Source organism: Rhinolophus sinicus, chromosome 1 (genome assembly GCF_057876585.1).
Source record: "Rhinolophus sinicus isolate RSI-liver-muscle chromosome 1, RSI-T2T, whole genome shotgun sequence".
Lineage (NCBI taxonomy): Eukaryota > Metazoa > Chordata > Mammalia > Chiroptera > Rhinolophidae > Rhinolophus > Rhinolophus sinicus.
Window position 1 is genome coordinate 110,933,311 of NC_142501.1, and position 19,109 is coordinate 110,952,419.

Genomic DNA, 19,109 nt, shown 5'->3' on the forward strand with positions numbered 1-19,109 from the left:
ACATGTGCTGGAATGTCCTTCCTCCCAGGAGGGGCAGTGATCACGGTGGCAGCAGAGGGGTCCTCTCTCCTGAGCCACACATGCAAATGACGACTGACTTGCCAGTGTCAGACATATATGTTAGGTTAAAATAAATTCTACATTAAAGGAAGACACGCTTAGCACCATCGGAGCTGCCAACAAGAACACATTCTGGTTTATCTGAATAAGTGAAGCGGCAGTGAAAGTGGAAATTGTACCACCAGGAATATTATAAAAATTATTTCTAATAAGGAAGGGGCGTCTATGCTTTTCCTAACTGTGTTCCTTACAATCCTTTCTATTAAAATTCAATCAAGTAAAAGGTATTCCAACCATTCTAAAATTGATCATTTTAGCAACAAAGAAGCTCCCACGTGCTGTGCATCATTCCGATTTTGTCAGAGGTGGTGCCTGGGCTCATTTGGACGGTAGAGGACGGGTGGAACTGCTTTTGCTGACTCGTTAGACCAGGCAAAGTGTAAATATTAGCTGTGAATTTCGACCCACAGGTTTTTTTCTCCTGTCTTTAATCAGCAGAAATATAGGACTGTGAATAATTGAAGCTGAGACTCACTCATCCAGCGCTAGAGACATATATGAATTTTAATAAAATTCAAGGACAGTTGATACTTTGGGCGGCTGGCAAAGTGATACACTTTTTATATCTTGGGTCAAAATAACATTGTGTCCTTTCTGATTCTTGAGATGCTTGGCTTCCTAAAATGACCATCTTTATTTAGATTAAGGACCCATTTAGAGTGGTTTTAATAATGTATGGTTTCATACCTAAGTGGTTCCATAATTTATTTCACCATTATTCTCTGTCACGGTTTTGAATGTTATTGTTAACTAAGGAGAAGAGAGAGAGAGAGAGAGTCCAGCCAGTCAAGCTGGTTGCTTTTGTTTTTATCAATTGTTGTCTTAAAAACAAACCAAAGAACAGCCCTAATTGCCTGTCAATAACATCGAGTTAGTGAATTAAAAATTTCCCCAGTAAATCTCATCATTCCAGGTTCACAGGTGAACTGCCTCTGAGCTGGAACCAATTCATCATGAGTAAGCCATTTACCAGAGGAACTTTCTACTGATTTACGCCCAATCCCTCCACCCACACCTAAATTGTTAACATGCATGTTAAAAAGATCCCCTGCCTTCACCCGCTGATGCAATTTGATTTTCCCACACAGCTGAACCCAGAGGTCTTTAGGTTTTATGTCATCTAGGTGCAAATTCTAGAAGAACAAACCCTTTCTATAAATACGAGTGCACGTGAATATAAACTCTCCGTGGCCAAAGGAGGTGGAATTTCTGGAAGCAGCATCTGAAATTGTGGGGACAGAGCCCCAGAAAGCAGTTTCCAGGCTCTCGGCCTCACGTAGAAAGGTGCTGGCTCAGGTAGTAAATGGACATCAACTGTGATTGCATGGCCATCAGCTGTAATCAGTGAGCCATTGGCAACTAATATAACTGCTGTGGCTACGCTAGCAGAAAAAAATGGGGACTAGCAAGAAGATGGTGGCTGAGCTAGCAAGACCAGATTACAGAGAGGCGGATGCTGCCAGTGAGAATATAGTGATATGACTCCCCTACTTATGGCTCCATGGGTGTTCCTTTTTGGCCTCACTATATCCTGTGTTCTTATGTGGGGAGCGGGACCAGAGACCCTGCAGGACGCCCTGCATGACACATGGCGCAGCGAGCAGGGTCCCCAGCACTACAGAAATAAACACCAAGGCTTTGCACTTTCTGAGTATGGCCTCAGGACATAGCTGGCATTCCTGTTATTTCTAGATCTTTCTGTGCTCCGCGCTGCACTCGTGGCCCCTGTGTGCTGAGGTGGATGGCTGCCAAGCTGTCCGTAGAGATCAGGATGCTTTGGGTTGCTAATGAAAGCTCTGCGTGGAAGCCTCCGAAACAAGGCAATCTCAAGGCCTGTGTGCAGTCGTAGGTCCTCAGCTGGGCGGTTAGCTCATCGTCTTGGATTCTCCCTGATTCGAGTGTACTCTGTCCTCAAGGTGTTCACTCACTGGGGTATTCTCCAGACAGCTGATCTCCACAAACCCGAATGCCTTTCTGCCGTTAAATGTGTTCATGATACTGTGGACACAGAAAACCTCCCACAGTTATGTTTCCCCGGGGAAATGTGGTTTCCAAAATGGATACCATATGAGCTGGGTGGGGAATTGCAGTCATTTTCACAGTGATTTGGGGTGTTGTTTTTAATATTTCTGTATCTTCCTGTCCTCGATGAGCTTTTGGGTTTCAGTATCAGTAGTGTTCTGTTTCATTGTTGTTTTCCATAACAGGAGACATAAGTCTTCCCAAGTCGTTTGCTTTCCCTCCATCAGTCTTGTAGAAAAAGCAAGCAAACACATCGGGATTTTCACAGCAAACGTGGAGCTGAAGGCAAGATCCTAGGTACCGCACTTTGTGTGGTTGTAATCTTTGTTTTGGCGTAATGACTAACTTTGTGACACCATGTCCAAGGTAGTAAGTGCGTCTGTTTTTACCTAAACACGCACCCTTGTTACCCCCTCTTAGAGCAACTTACTGTTCTAGTCCATGTGGTTCTGGAGAAGCCTCTTTCATCGTAGTGCTGTCATGTCTCCATGGACGTGAGACTCCCTCTTCAGTTTGATTTGATCGCCCTTATAACTTTGTCTATAAAAACAAAGATACAGAATTCAATCTAAAAGATGCTTCAGCACCTTGCAGAAGAGAGGGTGTTGGTGTGATCACGGTGGGCACTTTTAGTGCCCCCTTCCCCAACAGCAAAGCCACACCGCCTCCATGTAGTCACGCCTCTCAACATCACGCATCAAGAAGAAAACAAAAAACCCAGGTGGCAATTACTTGCTTTCGGCTTTCACTGTTGAGTTCAGCATTGAAGCTGTGCCACACGTACGTGATAATCTGCTGTTTATTTCCCACATGTATAACCTCCTTCTCTTCAAGGAGTCCATTTAGCAAATACTGTCGATTCCGGAAACTTATGGTTGTAATTTTGGTTGCCCCAGTTTAGAGCTGCCACTTTAAAAGGGAAGAACTGTCGTAATATGCTGTGTGTTGTTGTTATTAAAGGTAACTAATTATTTGAATAATTTTAAAATACCATCAATAAGAATTCCCGGTGACTTTTCAGTTCTATATTTGACTCCCCAACACCTTTCAAAGGAGATCTGAAAGCGAGAAAAGTTTTCACAGGAACAAAAGTAAGTGAGGACTAATCAAAAGAACGTTCCTAAAAGATGAGGATATTTAACTGATTAGACAAAGGTGTGCTGTTTATATGACCGCAGATGGTTACTCCCCCAGTTTTTAGTAACATAGTGTTCAACCTTGATTTACAACTGAAAAGTTTTCAACCTGGGATCCCATAGTCCAGGTTGAATTATTAAATTTAAACCTCATGACTTTTCCTGTGTAGTCCCTGGGTCCCACTTAGGCCCTATTGAAGAATCGTATTGCTAGTGCCTTGGGTTTTGTGTGTTTCTGAATTTTTTCCCTTCCGTAGCTTTTCCATGGCTGGGGTAACAAGCAGTGAGACCAACGAGCATGAGAGTCCATGATATTTTAGGCTGTTGTTGTCGTTGTTGTTGATAGTTTTTAGTTTGTTTTCTATTGTTTTATTTTGCCTTGAGGTAAGGATATATTAATTTCTTTCATTTGAGTGAGGAGGATAGGATTTTACACTCCAGAGTCTTCGCTCCGCTTTCCCACTCCTGTAGACGTACCGTACTGTATGCATGGAGACACTGTGTGTGGCCATGAGCCATGGTGTAGAACCCCCGCCGCTGGAGAACCAGCATGGCCAGAGGGCAACCACAAGATCTTTGTGCCCTGTGAGCTAAGCCTTAAATGAAAAGGAGGCCTGCAGCTGTTTCTTCTAACCAAACCCTAGCTTGAATCCTTGGGTCTTTACACCCTCGTGCTTAATTCAGCAAGGGAGGAAAGAAAGCCTCTTAGGAAAAGTAGTGTAACCTTTCTCCAAACTGAGCATCTGGCTGAAGCCATTCGTTCCCCGCCCTCCACCCCCACCTCCCAGATCTCAGCCTGCCATGTTAGAGCTGGCAGTGATGGGAGAGGCACGGGCCCTCAGGGTGGGAGACAGCCTTAGTACATCCCACACCAGCCATGTGCAGTTACGAGGGAGCATTCCAAAGAGAAAAAGAAACACTTTGTGGGGAAATCAGAACTTGCGTTAGCTTCTTCAAAAACTGCACTGGAAGTGACCCCACTTGACCCCACTGATTTTCCTCCTGAAGAGTGGCGTGGGGGAAAGGAGTCGAGCGTGGGAACAAGTGTGCTATGGACTGAATGTCCGTGTCCCCCCCCCCCCAAATTTTGCATGTTGGAACCTAACTCCCACAGTGATACTATTAATTGGGAGGTGATGAGGCCATGAAGGTAGAACCCCCATAATGGGATTAGCGTCCTTAGAAAAGAGGCCCCAGAGAGCGCCCTCCCCCCTTCCTCCATTGAGGACACAGTGAGAAGATGGCTGTTTATGAGCCAGGAAGTGGGCTCTCACCAGACACCCAGTCTGCTGGTGCCTTGATCTTGTACTTCCTGCTTCTAGAACTGTGAGAAATAAATGTTTGCTGTTTATAAGCCACCCAGCCTATGGTATTTTTGTTATAGCAATCTAAAGAGAAGGTAGGTAGAGGAGCCAGCTGTTCCGAATGCAGACCTCTGGCAAAAAGAGCTGCCTCACCCCAGGAAAACCTAGTCATGTAGTCACTTCAAAATGGACCAGACTTTGGAACAAAAAGAACATTGTGATACCTTGTTCGTGACCTTGGCTGTTCGGTTGGAGAAGCTACTAAACAATGAGAAATGTAAGGGCAGTGACAATGTCTTACCTGACTCTCAATAAACAGTTTAATAAATGAAGGCAAAATATGGTGGAATGAAGGAAATAATAATGGGCACTATGGCAAGGTCAAAGCGTGTTAACTATGAGGGAGTAAGTCATCTTTTCTAGATAAAGGAAAACGTATTTTTCCTTCACTTTCTTTTTCTAGAATCTTACCTTGAACTGTACTAGAGTTCACATTTCCACAGTCTCAACCTATGTATTCAGAATGCATCAAACTTACATAAAAATCCATAGATGTCAATTTGTTTGACCTGACAGGCATTTCCTGATAAAATTTTAATGGCACATATTTGGCTGGAGACTAGTCAAGGGTGGTTCAGGATTCTGAATTCTGGATTCTGGCAATGGAATTATGGTTGCAGCATCATGGAGTGAAAGCAGGAAGAGGTGGCTTGTGTCAATCCAGTTACCATGAGGTTTGTTGTAGCATTAAGGTCTCGGAAGCGTACAGTCTGCCATGGTCAGACTTAATGAGTTGAGCTCCTAGCTTCCAGAAACAAAAGAGATTACCTTAACCACGTTATAAGAAAAAAATTCTGTCTATTACTGGGTGAAGTAAGGCATTTCTGGATGTCAGCTAAAGCATCATTGACAGCCATGACTGGTGCCTAATTTTCCCAAGAAACCAGTGATTACTTTTATTTTCCTTGTACAGGTTGACCCACCAAATTTAAGCCACTCTGGAGGGGTCTCCCCTCTCTCTTAAATATAGATAGATAGATATTTAATTTTTAATATTCTCTTCCAGGTTTTTTGACAGGTTACACATATGTTAATAGAAATAAGCTTATTATTTGAAGCACAGAGCTCCTTGTCACCGAAGCTTCATTAACACCGTTATCACTGCCTGACATTTATCTTATAATTTTCTGGAGCTGACTGTTGTGTCTCCATGGAAACCCAAATTGCAATTGAAACAAGTACGATAATAAAGGCATCCACTGAGATTGACAGCATGCAAAGCCTGGTTACATTTGTTTATAGTTCCTTCAGTAGCTACAGCGAGAGATAGAGAATATGCACTTTGGGTATTTAGAATTAACTCTCGTGTCACACGTGGGACCTGACACCGCGTCTATGGCAAGTTTACCGTAGCATCATTGGTTCTCATGTTCGTAATTAGGTCTCTCGTTTTTACTGGAATCGTCTCAAGGCATTATGAATATTGGATGTAAAATTAACCGTGATTCTATTTGGATGCAAAAGAAAATTCTTCCTGGGTGATTTGGGCACTGTGAACGGTTGGTCAGGCCTTAAACCACCAGTTGGTGATGCCTGATGGATTTCTTTCTGGGCATGGGGGGTAACCACACACTTGTGCTAGTTTCCCCCTTGATATACAGGAACCTGTGCTCGCCTAAGTTCATGACTTCACATCAATTTGGTTGGAGCTTCAAAGCGAGGAGTCATGAAACTGGAGTGGGTCCAGAGTGAATTAATCTGAAATTAATTTGATTCAGAAAGACTCCATCTGGCTATGTTTGGGAAAGGCAGTTAGACAGATATATAAACAAATCTGTATTCATTGTGCCAGATGTAGTGTCAAAAAATGAAGAAATGGCTTTAAAAAAATCAGCTATGGGGAATTTTGATGTAATGATATTCAGTCTCTTAGAATAACAGCCATTATAATTTAGCACATAATCCTATTTTTATTCTTATTTGTTTAGGGGCTTAGAGCTGATGGGGCATCTTTTTAAGAAATAAGCAAATTAAATGTCAGAGCCTATTTTAATTGATGATTTAAGATGTTAAATGAAATTTATGACACGCTGATAAAGAGAGAGAGGGCCTATAGATTTTCGAATCAAAATGTGGTGTTTGGTATTGATTTCATCTTAAGATGTGATTTAGGGATTTAAAAACTAGCAAAGTAGAATGTCATTTGGACTTTGCCTCTTGATGTGTGTTTCTGTAGCATGACAAACTGGTATGCTTGTATCGTAGGGGACCAAACACAATGACCTGACATACATAGAATTCTGGGAGTCTTTGAGTAAAATATACAAACTTGGCAGTCTTCTTTTCCGTCACTTTTGCAAATTTCTTTAAGCAGCCTACCAGAGAGGTACATGTTTTGCCTTGCTATCTAGGAATTTAGTGCAATCACTGTAGAACATCTCATTGCCTTTTCTTATGGCAGGGCAGAAAGATTCTAGAAAATTCATAATTAGCCCCCCTGAATTGTATCACAGTCATCTAATATGGACCTTTCATTTCTAATTTTTAAACCTCCAATATCATCTTTTATAATGCCTTAAAGAGAAAGAATTCAATTTACTTCTTAATCAGTGAACAAGCATAATTTACTTGACAAAAGCAAGCTCCCAAAAGGGAACAACTCATTTTTCCCTAGGTCCCCACCTACCTCCCTCCCTTCTCCCAGCCAAACAACAGCAAGTACAATAATAACAGGAGGTAAAATAAAAAAATTAAAAAATAGAGAAGAATGCTTAGCAAAAATTAACCCCTGAAAAGCTGAAGAGTCTTGGCCAAATTGGTTGCTACATGTAATGACAACAAATTAGATGTTACACAAATCTTGAATTTTGATGCTCACGGGAGTGTTCAAATGCATGAGAAAGTAAAATCTAAAATACCTGGAATCCCTGGGGACCGAGTCAGGCTATTGAGCTGAGTTTGCAGTAGAGATGAAAGCTTATCCTTTAAGGCACCCATTCTCTTTATTGTCTATTTTGAAGGAATTCTACCTAATGATAAATTACATATTTCTTTGCCTCCTTAAACAGAATATATTGAGCACAATGTGACTTTTTGATGAGACAAGATTTTCGTTATACAAATTAATTACTCTGCTGTGCTGCTGTCCTTGGGAATCTCTGGAGAGTATCAGTGGGCCCAGCTATGAGTGGGCTTTCCACTGCTGGGCCATTCAGAGTCTCATGTCTGTGGGCTGTCACTCCACGGGCCACCTATTGCAAACCATCCCATTTGCCACTTCTAATCTGTATTCTAATCTGTATGTCTGAAATGCAGATGATGAAAACTGAAAAACCAACATAAAAATCAGAAATCTTTGAGGAACAGATTGAGACCCTCCCCAAAGGGTTTAAAGAGTATAAAATCAGGGCAGGAACTTTGTGACACACATTTTGACTGCTCTGAGGTCCTTTATTTCTCAACTCTGTTGGCTGGCATTTCACAAACATAGGAGTTTGAAGGCATTATCAGAAAAAATGAAACACATCTGAACCTACTAAAGTAGGTTAGCCTACAGAATCACGTATCATTCTTCACAAATGGATTTTGTTTTCTGACCTTAACTACAGTCATTTATATGATGTAATTAGTTCCTATACACTGTCAACTTTTGATTTTCCAGATCCGTGGGAGGAAGCAGAGGTGTTACTAATCTCCCACGCATTTGTGTCTGCTGGCCACATCCCTGCTTAGGCTGGCATTCCGTTTAAGTTGTGTTCCTTGATTGCACGCCATCTATGACTGAGGAAAGTTGGCCAAAAGCAGGTTGAGGAAAGACCAGCCTGAAATTAAATTCTGCCATTGATAAATGATAAAATGAATAATGAATGGACAGATAATCAATATTTAACGGAAGGGGAGATAGAGTTCTGAATGCCAGGCAAGCAAAAAGGTCAGTGAAGTCTTTGTATGTTAGTTCAAAGTAGGAGAGAGCTCACTCAACGGTTTTGCAATGGTGTTATCAGCATAGCCAGAATAAGGGCAGTGGCTGTGCCGGGGCAAGTGGACCCAGTGGGCAGTTAGTTAAACATAGGTGTGACTCAGTAACTCATTGGTTAAATGGTATATTGACCCTCAGATTCAATAGAACAGTACTCACTGGGATAATGTGGGTCTTTATAATAGTGGTGATGAATTGCATAATGTGTGGTCTAATTTTTACAATTTTTAAGACTTCTCTTAGAATTAAATCTGTTCATTCAGAAAATATGTTGAGAATATACTGAGACTTGAGTTCGAAGCATCACCCTCGCCTTCCAAATGAAGTCTTCTCCAAACACCTTATTTAGAATTGCAGGCCTGCACCCAACACTCCCTATCTTTCTTCCCCACTTTATTTTTCTTTATTGAAATGATCTCTTTCTAATCTCAGATTTATTAGGTTGGTGAAAAAGTAATTGCGGTTTTTGCAAATTTTTTTTAACCTTTTAAACCGCAATTACTTTTGCACCAACCTAATACTTCTTTTGCTCATTCTGTGTCCCCCTCTAGAATATAAGCTCCACAAAGGCAGTTTTACCTTATTTTATTCATTGCTGTGTAATGCCTGTACTATGGGGTCATTTCATAAATACGTGTTGAATCAATGATGAAGCCATTCCTATCGTCAGGAATTCTACAGTCTCACCATAGGTACCTGATTCGGAGCACAGTTAAGTATTTTCCCTGTAGGTTCAGTGGTCAGATAAGGAGAGAGGTCCTGGCTAGCGTGTTCTGTGGGAGACATTGTTCCTCTTCTCAGGCTTGGGGCAGATGGGACAGTTTGAGCCAGTAAGAAAAACAGGGAAGTTGAATATGAAACTGAACTGATTATTTTTAGATGTGCTGAGTTTAAGGGGGGGCTGGAGCCTTCTGTCAGCTGGAGAAGGTCAGATTGGAGGGTTGCATGGACAAGCCCAGAGAAGTGATTTTTCACACCAGTGGTAGTGAGTGACAGGAGCGCTGGCCGGCAGGTCCCCTCCAGAGGAACGAGTCCCGAGGGAAGCACACAGATGGACAGGCCTCCTGGGTGGCGGTAGGCTCCCAGCTTATGGCAGTGGGAGCTGGGTGGGGGACCGGGCTGTGGCCCCCAGGGCAGGGCCAGCAGTGCACGTGAGGCCGTCCGCCATGGCTCTGTGTGGGCGCTCTCCAGTGTCGCTCAGGTCCCCTGTGTCACATGTGTGCTCTGTGCAACAAGGGAGGCGCCTGCGTTCTCTCAAGTCTCTGTACCTTGTCACAGCCTTCTGTCAGTTGTTTTTTTTCAATCTCTTGCCAACGCAGGGAAACTATGTAGTTTATCATCATCTGCCTGTGATTCTTTTCAGATTCCATTTAAAATATTGACCACAGGGATGCAGTGTGGTTTAGAACGCGGAATGCCAGCCCCGTGGCCACATTACTCACGTTTTGCTGGCTGACCGCAGGCCCTGTGTATTGCTCATGTCCTGGGCCTTCTCGCTTTGGAGTTTGCTTTTCTGTTGCACCTATACCTGTCTCTTCTCTTGGCTGTGGGTGGCTTCAGGACATAAACTGAATATTTTTCAGCTCTCTCTCCTTCAAACCTAGCACTGTGACTGACAGAAAGCGAGTCTTCGATTCCTGTGTAATATGAATTTAAGAAAAGGACTACCTGTGAGAATAAATCTTAGTTGGTTTTAAAATCCACTTTCACCACCAGTATTTCTTCAGTGAGTGGAGGGTGCTGTGAACCCCTCCGTACTGCTTCCTCTCCCATAAATAAGTCCTGGCACACTCTTCAGCCAGTGCTGAAAGCAGGAGCCATGTGCTTGGAGAAGCACCGTTGCTAAAGCCCAGGAACAGGGTCCCAGGCACCTCATCCGTGGCATTTGCCGCTCTCAGTGTGCATCCCTCATTTTCATCCTTTGCTGCTAGAACAGGAATACGGGAGACATTTTTGCCGAAAATCAATGTTCCGTTTGGGAAGTTTGGACTAGTATTGAGGTTTTCCCCACAATTGTCTTCATTTCATAATGATTTACATTTCAGTTAATTGATTGGGCCAAACCGGTGTCTTCTCCATCATCTGGAGGGCCATTTACAAGTACTGGCCCAAGGAAACAGAGGACTTCTGCAGCATATAGCTGTGGGCACTTAAAAGGGGTGTCCACCCAGAGCCAGGTCACCCCCTCCCTGCCCTCTGTTTCCCATCAGTAAAGTGGGGGCAGTAATCCTGTCCTGGGCCATGGAGGGAGGGTTAATTAATGCAAGCTCCTGCAGCACTTTAAAAATGTGAAACCCTATAGAAATCATCTGTGTATTATTTCCTTGTTGCCATTTCTAAAAGTTCATCTAAGAAACCTCTCCCTGTGCGAATGCCTTCTGCTCTGCTTTGAAGTCCACTGAACTATTTCTGATAAATCATGGAAGGAAATGCGTCCCCCAGACAGGGCTACCCAGGGGCCATGCCTCACTGCCTTCCCAGCGAGGCTGCTTGTGTGTTCAGTCTGCAGCTACCTCCTGGGTGCCTCCAAATTTACTTCTTTGTGGGGGTTTTCCAGCTTTCTGCTTTTTACTAGTAGTCAAGTTGAGATAAGGTAATAAGGTTTCCCTTTTCCTTGGTGAGTCTAAGGCCCGTGTTCTGCAGCCTTTCCTGCAAGAAGAGTTTCCAAGTCAGGGTTACAATTCACCCTGAGAAACAAATGCACGGCGGTCCCAACTCAACGATGGTTCAACTTGGAATTTTGTGATTTTATGATGCTGCGAAAGCGATAACGCATAGTCGATTATGTGAGATATCCAACACTTTATTATAAAATTGGTTTTGGGGAGGATGATTTTTGCCCACTGGAAGCTAATGTAAGTGTTCTGAGCATGTTTAAGGTAGGCTTGGCTGAGCTATGATGTTCGGTAGGTTAGGTGTATTAAATGCGTTTTCAACTTACGGTATTGTCAACTTATGATGAGTTGATGAGGACATAATCCCATTGTGAGGTGAGGAGCATCTGTATAGCTTTTAGACCTCCAACCAAATACAAGTTAACATTAGCTCCATCAATCCACCAGAATGCCCCTCACAAATGTGTTCTTTCCTAGTCATCTATGCATGTAATTGATGTCCTGTATATTATTAATAAAATTTTTTCCAACTTTCAGCAAAGCATAATAAACATATTACATGTAAGGAGTAGGAAACCTTTTCTTCAGAGAAGCACAAACTAATTTATTTACAATTTGAGCATTTGAAGAAAGCCTTTGCCTTCTGCAGCTACTTAGGATAGCATTTGATACACAGTTAATCCTGTGTGAGTTCACCAGCCAGTTACTGATGTCTCACCCCCAAGACATGGGACCTCATTCTATGTTGGTGTGGCCACGGCTCACAAAGCTTTGGCTACACTTAATAAACAGTAACAATACCTCCCAGGTAAATACAGGTACACCATTGGTTTGATTCTCTTACTGGTGAGAAAACATGTCCGGAGAGTTTTGTGATGTTTACCAAAATCATTTGGCACCCAGGACCCTGCTACAGTCACCATGTAGCTGTCAGTCCAGGGGCAAAGGTGTTGTGTGAAAGGCAGTCACAGAAGGTGAATGCTCGCTTCATGGTGACCGGAAGTGGTGCCTTTTCAACGGGGATGCAATTCCTGGAGCATGAGGTTGGATGACAACTGATTCCTTTTCCCGAATCGAGAGGCTGTGGTGCATGTAGAGTAGACAGTGGTGGCCCCTGACCAGGGCCTCGTCCAGGCGCCTGCTGTGTTCCCCGTAGTGCGCTGTGGGAAAGAGCTGCCACTGTACCCCAGCTGCCACACTGCCAGGCAGCTGAGGAGAGAATCCCATTCTTAAACAATAAGCAACAACAACATGGACAACGTAGAAGACGGTTCACAGTACTGGATCCCGTGCCCATCCTGTTGGCCGCCAAAATGCACCAGGCCCGTCGCCAGGTTCTTTCTGCTTTTCCCTCATTCAGCTCAGTCTTGGACAATTTCCTGTGATCACCAAACAAAGCCTGTTTCTTCGTGTGCTGTTGTTATTTAAGTACAGCAATATTTTTTAAAAAAACAATTCCCGGGCCCTTTGAAAGAGTGGCCTGTCAGCTGACTAAAATGATGGGACTGCAGTTGCGATATTAGAAAGAGTTAGTACAAATTGAGAGAGATGGTTCTCTGGCAGTAACCCCAAGCCACCAGCCACTCAGCAGCTGCATCTGAGCCTGCAGGCCTCTCTCCACAGTGTAGGTGACACCTTGTCAGTTCCCTGGCCCATGCCTTGGTCACCTGAGAGCCCTGGGGACTAAATTAGACACAGACAGGGAATCACCCCAAGGTTTCAGGCAGCTGGTCATATTATCTAAATTATCTTTTCCATACATCATCATCAGGGTCCAAACCATAATCGTAAAATTATAGAAATTAAGAACCAGATGGAAACGATTTTTCTCTTTATTTTACAAGTGAGGAAACTGAGATACAGAGGGGTTGTGTGGTTTGCCTGGGGTCCCACAGTTGACTTAGTGCTGAGCCAGACAGGAGCCCAGGCCTGCTGGGCCATGTCCCACTGACCTGCTGTCACGAGCCTCAGGCCTCCAGGTCGTTTTCCTGATCCCTCATTCCTGTTTTCTCAAAACAACCTCCTAGTGGAAGAATGTTTTGGTGAATCTCAACTCTAGTTTTGTTTTGGTTTTTTTCCTAATTAGTTTTTTTTTTAAAAGGTATATTTGCCTTTAGAGCTACTGAAATTCAAAATAACTAAAGTTAAATAAAATTAGAATTTTGGTTTCTCATTTGGACTAGCCACATTTCAAGTTTTCAGTAGCCACACAGAAGTCATGGCTACCATATTGGATTGTGCAGATTCTGGAACATTCCCATCATTGCACAGAGTTGCACAGAGCTGGACAGCCCTGACACAGGGCCACGGAACAAAAAAAAGTAAGACAGATAAGATGTTTGGGAATAATAAGATTATTGATAACTACCAGGGAGATTAGCTATCTTAACACAAATTTTTTCCCAAGGCAAGGCATCTTTGTGTGTTAGTTTTAGGTTGGTATATCTTCTGAAGGTGACATTTTCTGTCCTTTTTTTTTTTTTTTTTCAGTATTAATATAATTATAGTCACTTGGCATTTCTCATACCCATTTTACCAGTTTGTTATTCTTTTATGTAAATAAAGGAGATACAATGCCATCCAAGGAACAAAAGAAAGAATAAAAATATCAATTCTTTTGTATCCATTCTCCAAAAGAAAACCTGCAATTAATTCACTGGGCCTTATAAAAGCTTGTTGTCCTGGAATTAATAACGATAATAATAATAGTGCATTTAACTCAATGATTATAATTTAAATATTTTACTGCTTAGAAGAACCTGTGACTGTTTTGCATATCTTCTGTTGATCTATTTCTCTTTACTTGAAAATAGAGTAGGGAAGTAGGTCAGTGGCTGTGCTGAAAGCAAAATGTAAGCGCTCTCATTTTTTTCCCCAAACATCATTATATTTTCGTCTTGGCTCTGAGACTGATACCACCAGTGCCCGCTGGCTTAGTGCTCTCTAACTTGCGATCTGGTTTCCTATGGCATCTGTTTGGGAGGAGCCTTGTGGTGGGCTCCTTGCCAAGAGCAGAAGTAGATTTGGCACTCAAGATCTTGCTGTAGTTTGTAGGAGAGGTGCTCACAGAGATGTATGTGCTTGTGTGGGGGGCCTGCAAGTGGCCACTGAGTCAGGAAGCATCACCCTAGAGAAACCCAGTTTATAGAATATTAAGCAACAACAGCGGGCCTTCGCGTCTTAATGTGTCCAGATTCTGCAGGCACCTCTTCTTAGGGGTGTGACTTTACCTCCTTGACGCTCAATTGCTTCATTTCCAAAATGGGGATGGGGATAATGATTTCACCTTTTGGAACTGTTATGATATTGTATATCAAGCACCTGGCAGAATTATCTGGAAAAGAGTAGGCCCTCAATAAATATTATTTGAATTGGAATCTAATCCCTGCACTGTACAGCTGAGAATGGCTGGGGAGTACAGAGAAGTGAGCTAGTCTAATTTTCTAAGCCTGAGATCAGATTCTGGTAAATAGACAATCTTACTCAGGATCTTGCTGAGACTTGGGGTATCTGTTCCCATGATTACTCCTCTGTGAAGAGTACATTGTCTCTCTGTGACCTCTGGCAAGTACCCCCACAGGTTTAACTACAGGACACACAATTTCTGTCTTCCTTAGAAGTATCAGCACTGACAGCCCCGTGAGGACAAAAAAAGTCAGTAAGTCTCCACTAGAAATGAGCCTCAGCCAGGAGGAAAGTTGGGAGTCTGAAGGAGGGGGAGCTCTTGGGCATTAGAACGAAGTTAACAAGGATCCACGGTGGGATAGAGCCACCTGCCCTGCACAGAAGCTTTCGGGAAGATGCACTGTCCTCGCTGCTGATTTGCATAATTAGACACTGTTGGATTTCCTTAAGGAAAGGATCGTCATGCCCTTGGCATTTGATGTAAATCTTTGGGACAGTTTGAAAAATGGCAGGTACACAGGCAAGATTTTAGGTGTGGATGAGAGACACTCATTGATGTGACCCTGTGGAAACAGAGAAAGGGAATCTGTGGAGATGGAGCCATCTATGGTTTTTCCCCAAAAATAAGACCTAGCCGGACAATCAGCTCTAACGCATGTTTTGGAGCAAAAATTAATATGACCCGTTATTATATTATATTATACCCAGTCTTATAGTAAAATAAAACTGGATCTTATATTAATTTTTGCTCCAAAAGATGCGTTAGAGCTGATTGTCTGGCTAGGTCTTATTTTTGGGGAAACATGGTATGTGATTATGGAGAAAATGTGGACTATGAAGTACTCCTAATGGAATCTTAAGGTCAGCATTTTGCCCTCTCCTTCCTGCAGATAGAGGACAGGTGTGTGTGTTTCTTGCAGTGCTGCCTTTTATTTGGCAGTGGGATTCCAGGGACTCAGCAGGTCTTGCTCTTGGACTTGTCTTCTCATAGATTTGCCACGAGCTGTTCACTCTCAGCCCAAGGCAGACCTAATGCAGTATTTGGCCACCTGATGGATTAGAAATATTTTGTGCTTTGCAGCCCATTGGGCCTAGGTTTGAATTCTACTTCTATAATTTATAAGCTGGTAATTACAGGAAAGGAACTTATTTCTTAGATGTTTGCATCTGCAAAATAATACTTTCTCATAAGGTTGTTAGAAGGATTAGAAGTAATGTATTTAAAGCACCTGGAGCAGTATCTGGCCAATAAGTGCTCATTAAAAGATACATATTATTATTGTTATTACTTAGGATAATACTTGTGTTTGAGTCTGTACTACGGTGTTTCCCTGAAAATAAGACCGGGTCTTATATTAATTTTTGTTCCAAAAGACATATTAGGGTTTATGTTCAGGGGATGTCATCCTGAAAAATCATGCTAGGGCTTATTTTCCGGTTAGGTCTTATTTTGGGGAAAACACAGTATGAGAAAATTTCTATTGAAAAGTAGACTTGTGATGGTCACTTATTTCAAGTGCATCACAAGTGCAAAGAGATTAAAAAATAGAAATAGCTAACACGTGTTAGACACTTACTCTGGACTCATGTCCTGAATACTAAGCAAATAACTCTGTGAGATGGAGTCCGCTGTCCCCATTTTACAGATGAACAGCCTGAGGCCCAGAGTGGCAGAGTTAAGAAGTGGTGGTGCCAGGATTCGGAGCCTGTGCCCTGAGCCCTGGCATCCTACTGCCTCAGGATGATAAGAGGTCTCTAGACATCTCTGAAGGATGGCTGATGGGAGAAGGATTATAAATATGCACTCATCAACACAATACTAAAGGTATAAGATGTAAGCCCTCTTCTCAGTTTCCCCTCTTTTATGTACCTCAGTGAGTGTGTATTTTTGAGAAAGTAAAAATGGCCCCTCATTTGGAGATATATTAAGGAATGCTTGTTCTAGAATTCTAAGTTTAGATATTAGGACTGATATACTCTCACCTAGTTCTTCCGTTGTAGAAACTGCTCTGTACAGACAAGGTGCAACAGCCCCATTTTTTGAATTTCCGTTCTCTGTTAGCTGAGACCTGTGGTAATGCCTTCCTCTTTTTCATTCTAGCTGATTGTCAACAGCAGTAACCACAAGTCCTTCCTGCCCCAGAAATAAGTCTTGCCACACTCTCAGCTCTCAAAGAGCTGTGAACACTGTATTCTGTTCTGTGTGGGGCTCTGTTAACCCACCACACCAAAGTCAGCTCCACATGGTCAGAGTGTTTACTGAATTCTCAAAAGGTGATTTGAGAAGAAACACAGGGGGCGTAAGGGCAAGGAGAACATGACCTAATATAAACGAGCCTGACATTACACCTAAATTGTTGAAAGATTTTGGGCTTAATATTTTATTTAGCAGAACATTTTTTATAACAATAAGGTTGATTAGAGAAAGCTCCCAAAGTGCTTCAAGATCGACAGTCTGATCGTTTATCTCAAGGAAAAAAATATAAAGTGGTAAAATAGGGGGATAAGAAGTAGAAATTGAAGTCAGGACCTAGTGAAGAGTATGTGCCATCATTTTCTTCTGGATTAAATCGAATTCAGGATTTCTCTTCTCTGTAAGTTGTTTGTTTGTTTGTTGCCACAAATGGCTTTTTATTCAAGGACTGGGACTAGCCTAGATCTACAGCAGATTTAAGGTGTATTGGTGTTTTTTGTTTGTTTGTTTGTTTGTTTGTTTGTTTTAACCAAATAAGAACCCTGCTTAAGGTCTTTGAATACCTTCTTATCATTACCCCAGAGCTACAGTGAAATGACACCTGCCACTTACAATGAAGTTTTAATTTATATGGGCCCTTTTTGACATTTCTGCCTCCTGGGCAGAAGGACACTCATGGATGTGGCTCTGAAGATACTCTGTGTGCTGGTGTTCGCTTGTTTTATTTTCGCAGGCTGGAAAGCTAAACCAAGAGCACAGCACTGCAAATGAATGCTGCTCAGAGCATTCAGCCCTGTCACCTGACAGAGTGGGTGGGTTTAGGGTGCACTCAGAGTGGGGTGACATGAAGAGAGTATGTGGTTTTGTTCTGTTGTTTACTGAATCTCTAATGGGGGGATCCACGTTAAAATGGTGACACTTTCATCATCATATTACATGATTATGACTAGAATTGCAGGCTCTAAACAAGCATTTTCTCTTCCAAATGGGGGCTTTGGAAATCTTAAGGAAGACTGATATGTAAAGGCTTATGTTCTTGCTCTTTGTACCAACCCCAAATATTTACTGAAGCTAAGAGAAGAAGAGGCAGACTTTCCTTTTTTCTCTCCCAAACGTGTGATTGTTTAGAACTCAAGTGCAACATCTGGAAGTCAGACATACAGAGAGCAATTTATGGAGTGTGAAAGATTTGAAATATTCAGTGTCCTTTAGCGGGAACTCAACTTTCTGGGGCTGCATTTTTTTTTTCCCCCAGCACAAAGCAGGCAATTCTGAGATTGCCTTTGCCTCTCTGAATTAAACCCTTTGTGCCGGGATCCCATAAACAATGTGCTTTTTAAACGGGAGCCCCCTCTCCGCCCCAGCCCTTTTCTCCGGTGTAGGCAGCCAATCGGCTGCACCCAGCTGCATTGCTGGAGCGCTCTCCATTCTGAGCAGCAACAACGCACTAATTTGATGCACACATGGATGCCTCGCGCACTCTGCAGATTCATCATCAGCATCTTGCATTAGTCATCTGACGGGCTGCCAAGTGTTTCATTTTCTTTTCATGTGACTTTATTATTACCACCTCTCTCCTCTCTTCCAAAAATCTCCAAAAGGGGAGGGGAAGGGGGGAAAATCCATCAGCAATCCAGCCCTGCCTTTCTTTCCACACGAGAGCCAGTGTGAGGCTGATAAGGCTGCGGATGCATTGATGGCAGCCTTGCAGAACGAGACCTGCACTTAACTTGCAGCTGCCTCCCAAGCCGGGTTTCAAGATGTCCACGCCCCGGGTGACAGCCGGCGGGGCGCTGCCCTGCGCTCAGGCGGTGCTGAACAGCAGCAGTCTGCAGTGAGAGCTTGCCGCTGCCGCCGAGGAGCAACCTAATGGTGCCTGTGCTTTGTTTTAGTTCATCAAATTTCTAAGACTCATTAGGCACTTTGCCCCGCGCTCCTCTTCCTCCTCCTTCCGCCTCCCCGCCCCCACCACCCCCCTATTTTTTTCTTCCTGTCCCTCACCGTGCAGCCCTAACTCTGGCTCCCGGTTCCCTTTTTGACAGTAACGGCACAGCCAACAAGATGAACGGCGCTTTGGATCACTCAGACCAACCAGACCCAGATGCCATTAAGATGTTTGTCGGGCAGATCCCCCGGTCCTGGTCGGAAAAGGAGCTGAAAGAACTTTTTGAGCCTTACGGAGCCGTCTACCAGATCAACGTCCTCCGGGACCGGAGTCAGAACCCTCCCCAGAGTAAAGGTACAGACAGTGGGGGTGCACGGTTTGGGGTGCCTCGGGGTTGTGGGCCTCCCTGGGCGTCGCGGGAGGGAGAGCTGCAAGGGGGAGCCATCCGC

At 43.2% G+C, this 19,109-nt stretch overlaps 1 protein-coding gene across 21 annotated transcripts in view; it reads left to right on the top strand.

Moving 5' to 3' along the window:
- Window positions 1-19,109, top strand: part of CELF2 (CUGBP Elav-like family member 2) — a 790,463-nt gene that overhangs the window by 611,190 nt on the left and 160,164 nt on the right. For 19 of the 21 annotated variants that reach the window (XM_019738197.3, XM_019738201.3, XM_019738187.3 and 16 more), the window contains one exon: window positions 18,818-19,014. In XM_019738197.3, the coding sequence (XP_019593756.1) occupies window positions 18,837-19,014 (178 nt within the window). In that variant the 5' untranslated portion in view covers window positions 18,818-18,836. Of the gene's footprint in view, window positions 1-18,255; window positions 18,648-18,817; window positions 19,015-19,109 lie in introns of those variants that run through there. The other 2 variants (XM_019738198.3, XM_019738202.3) reach the window with 2 other exon arrangements.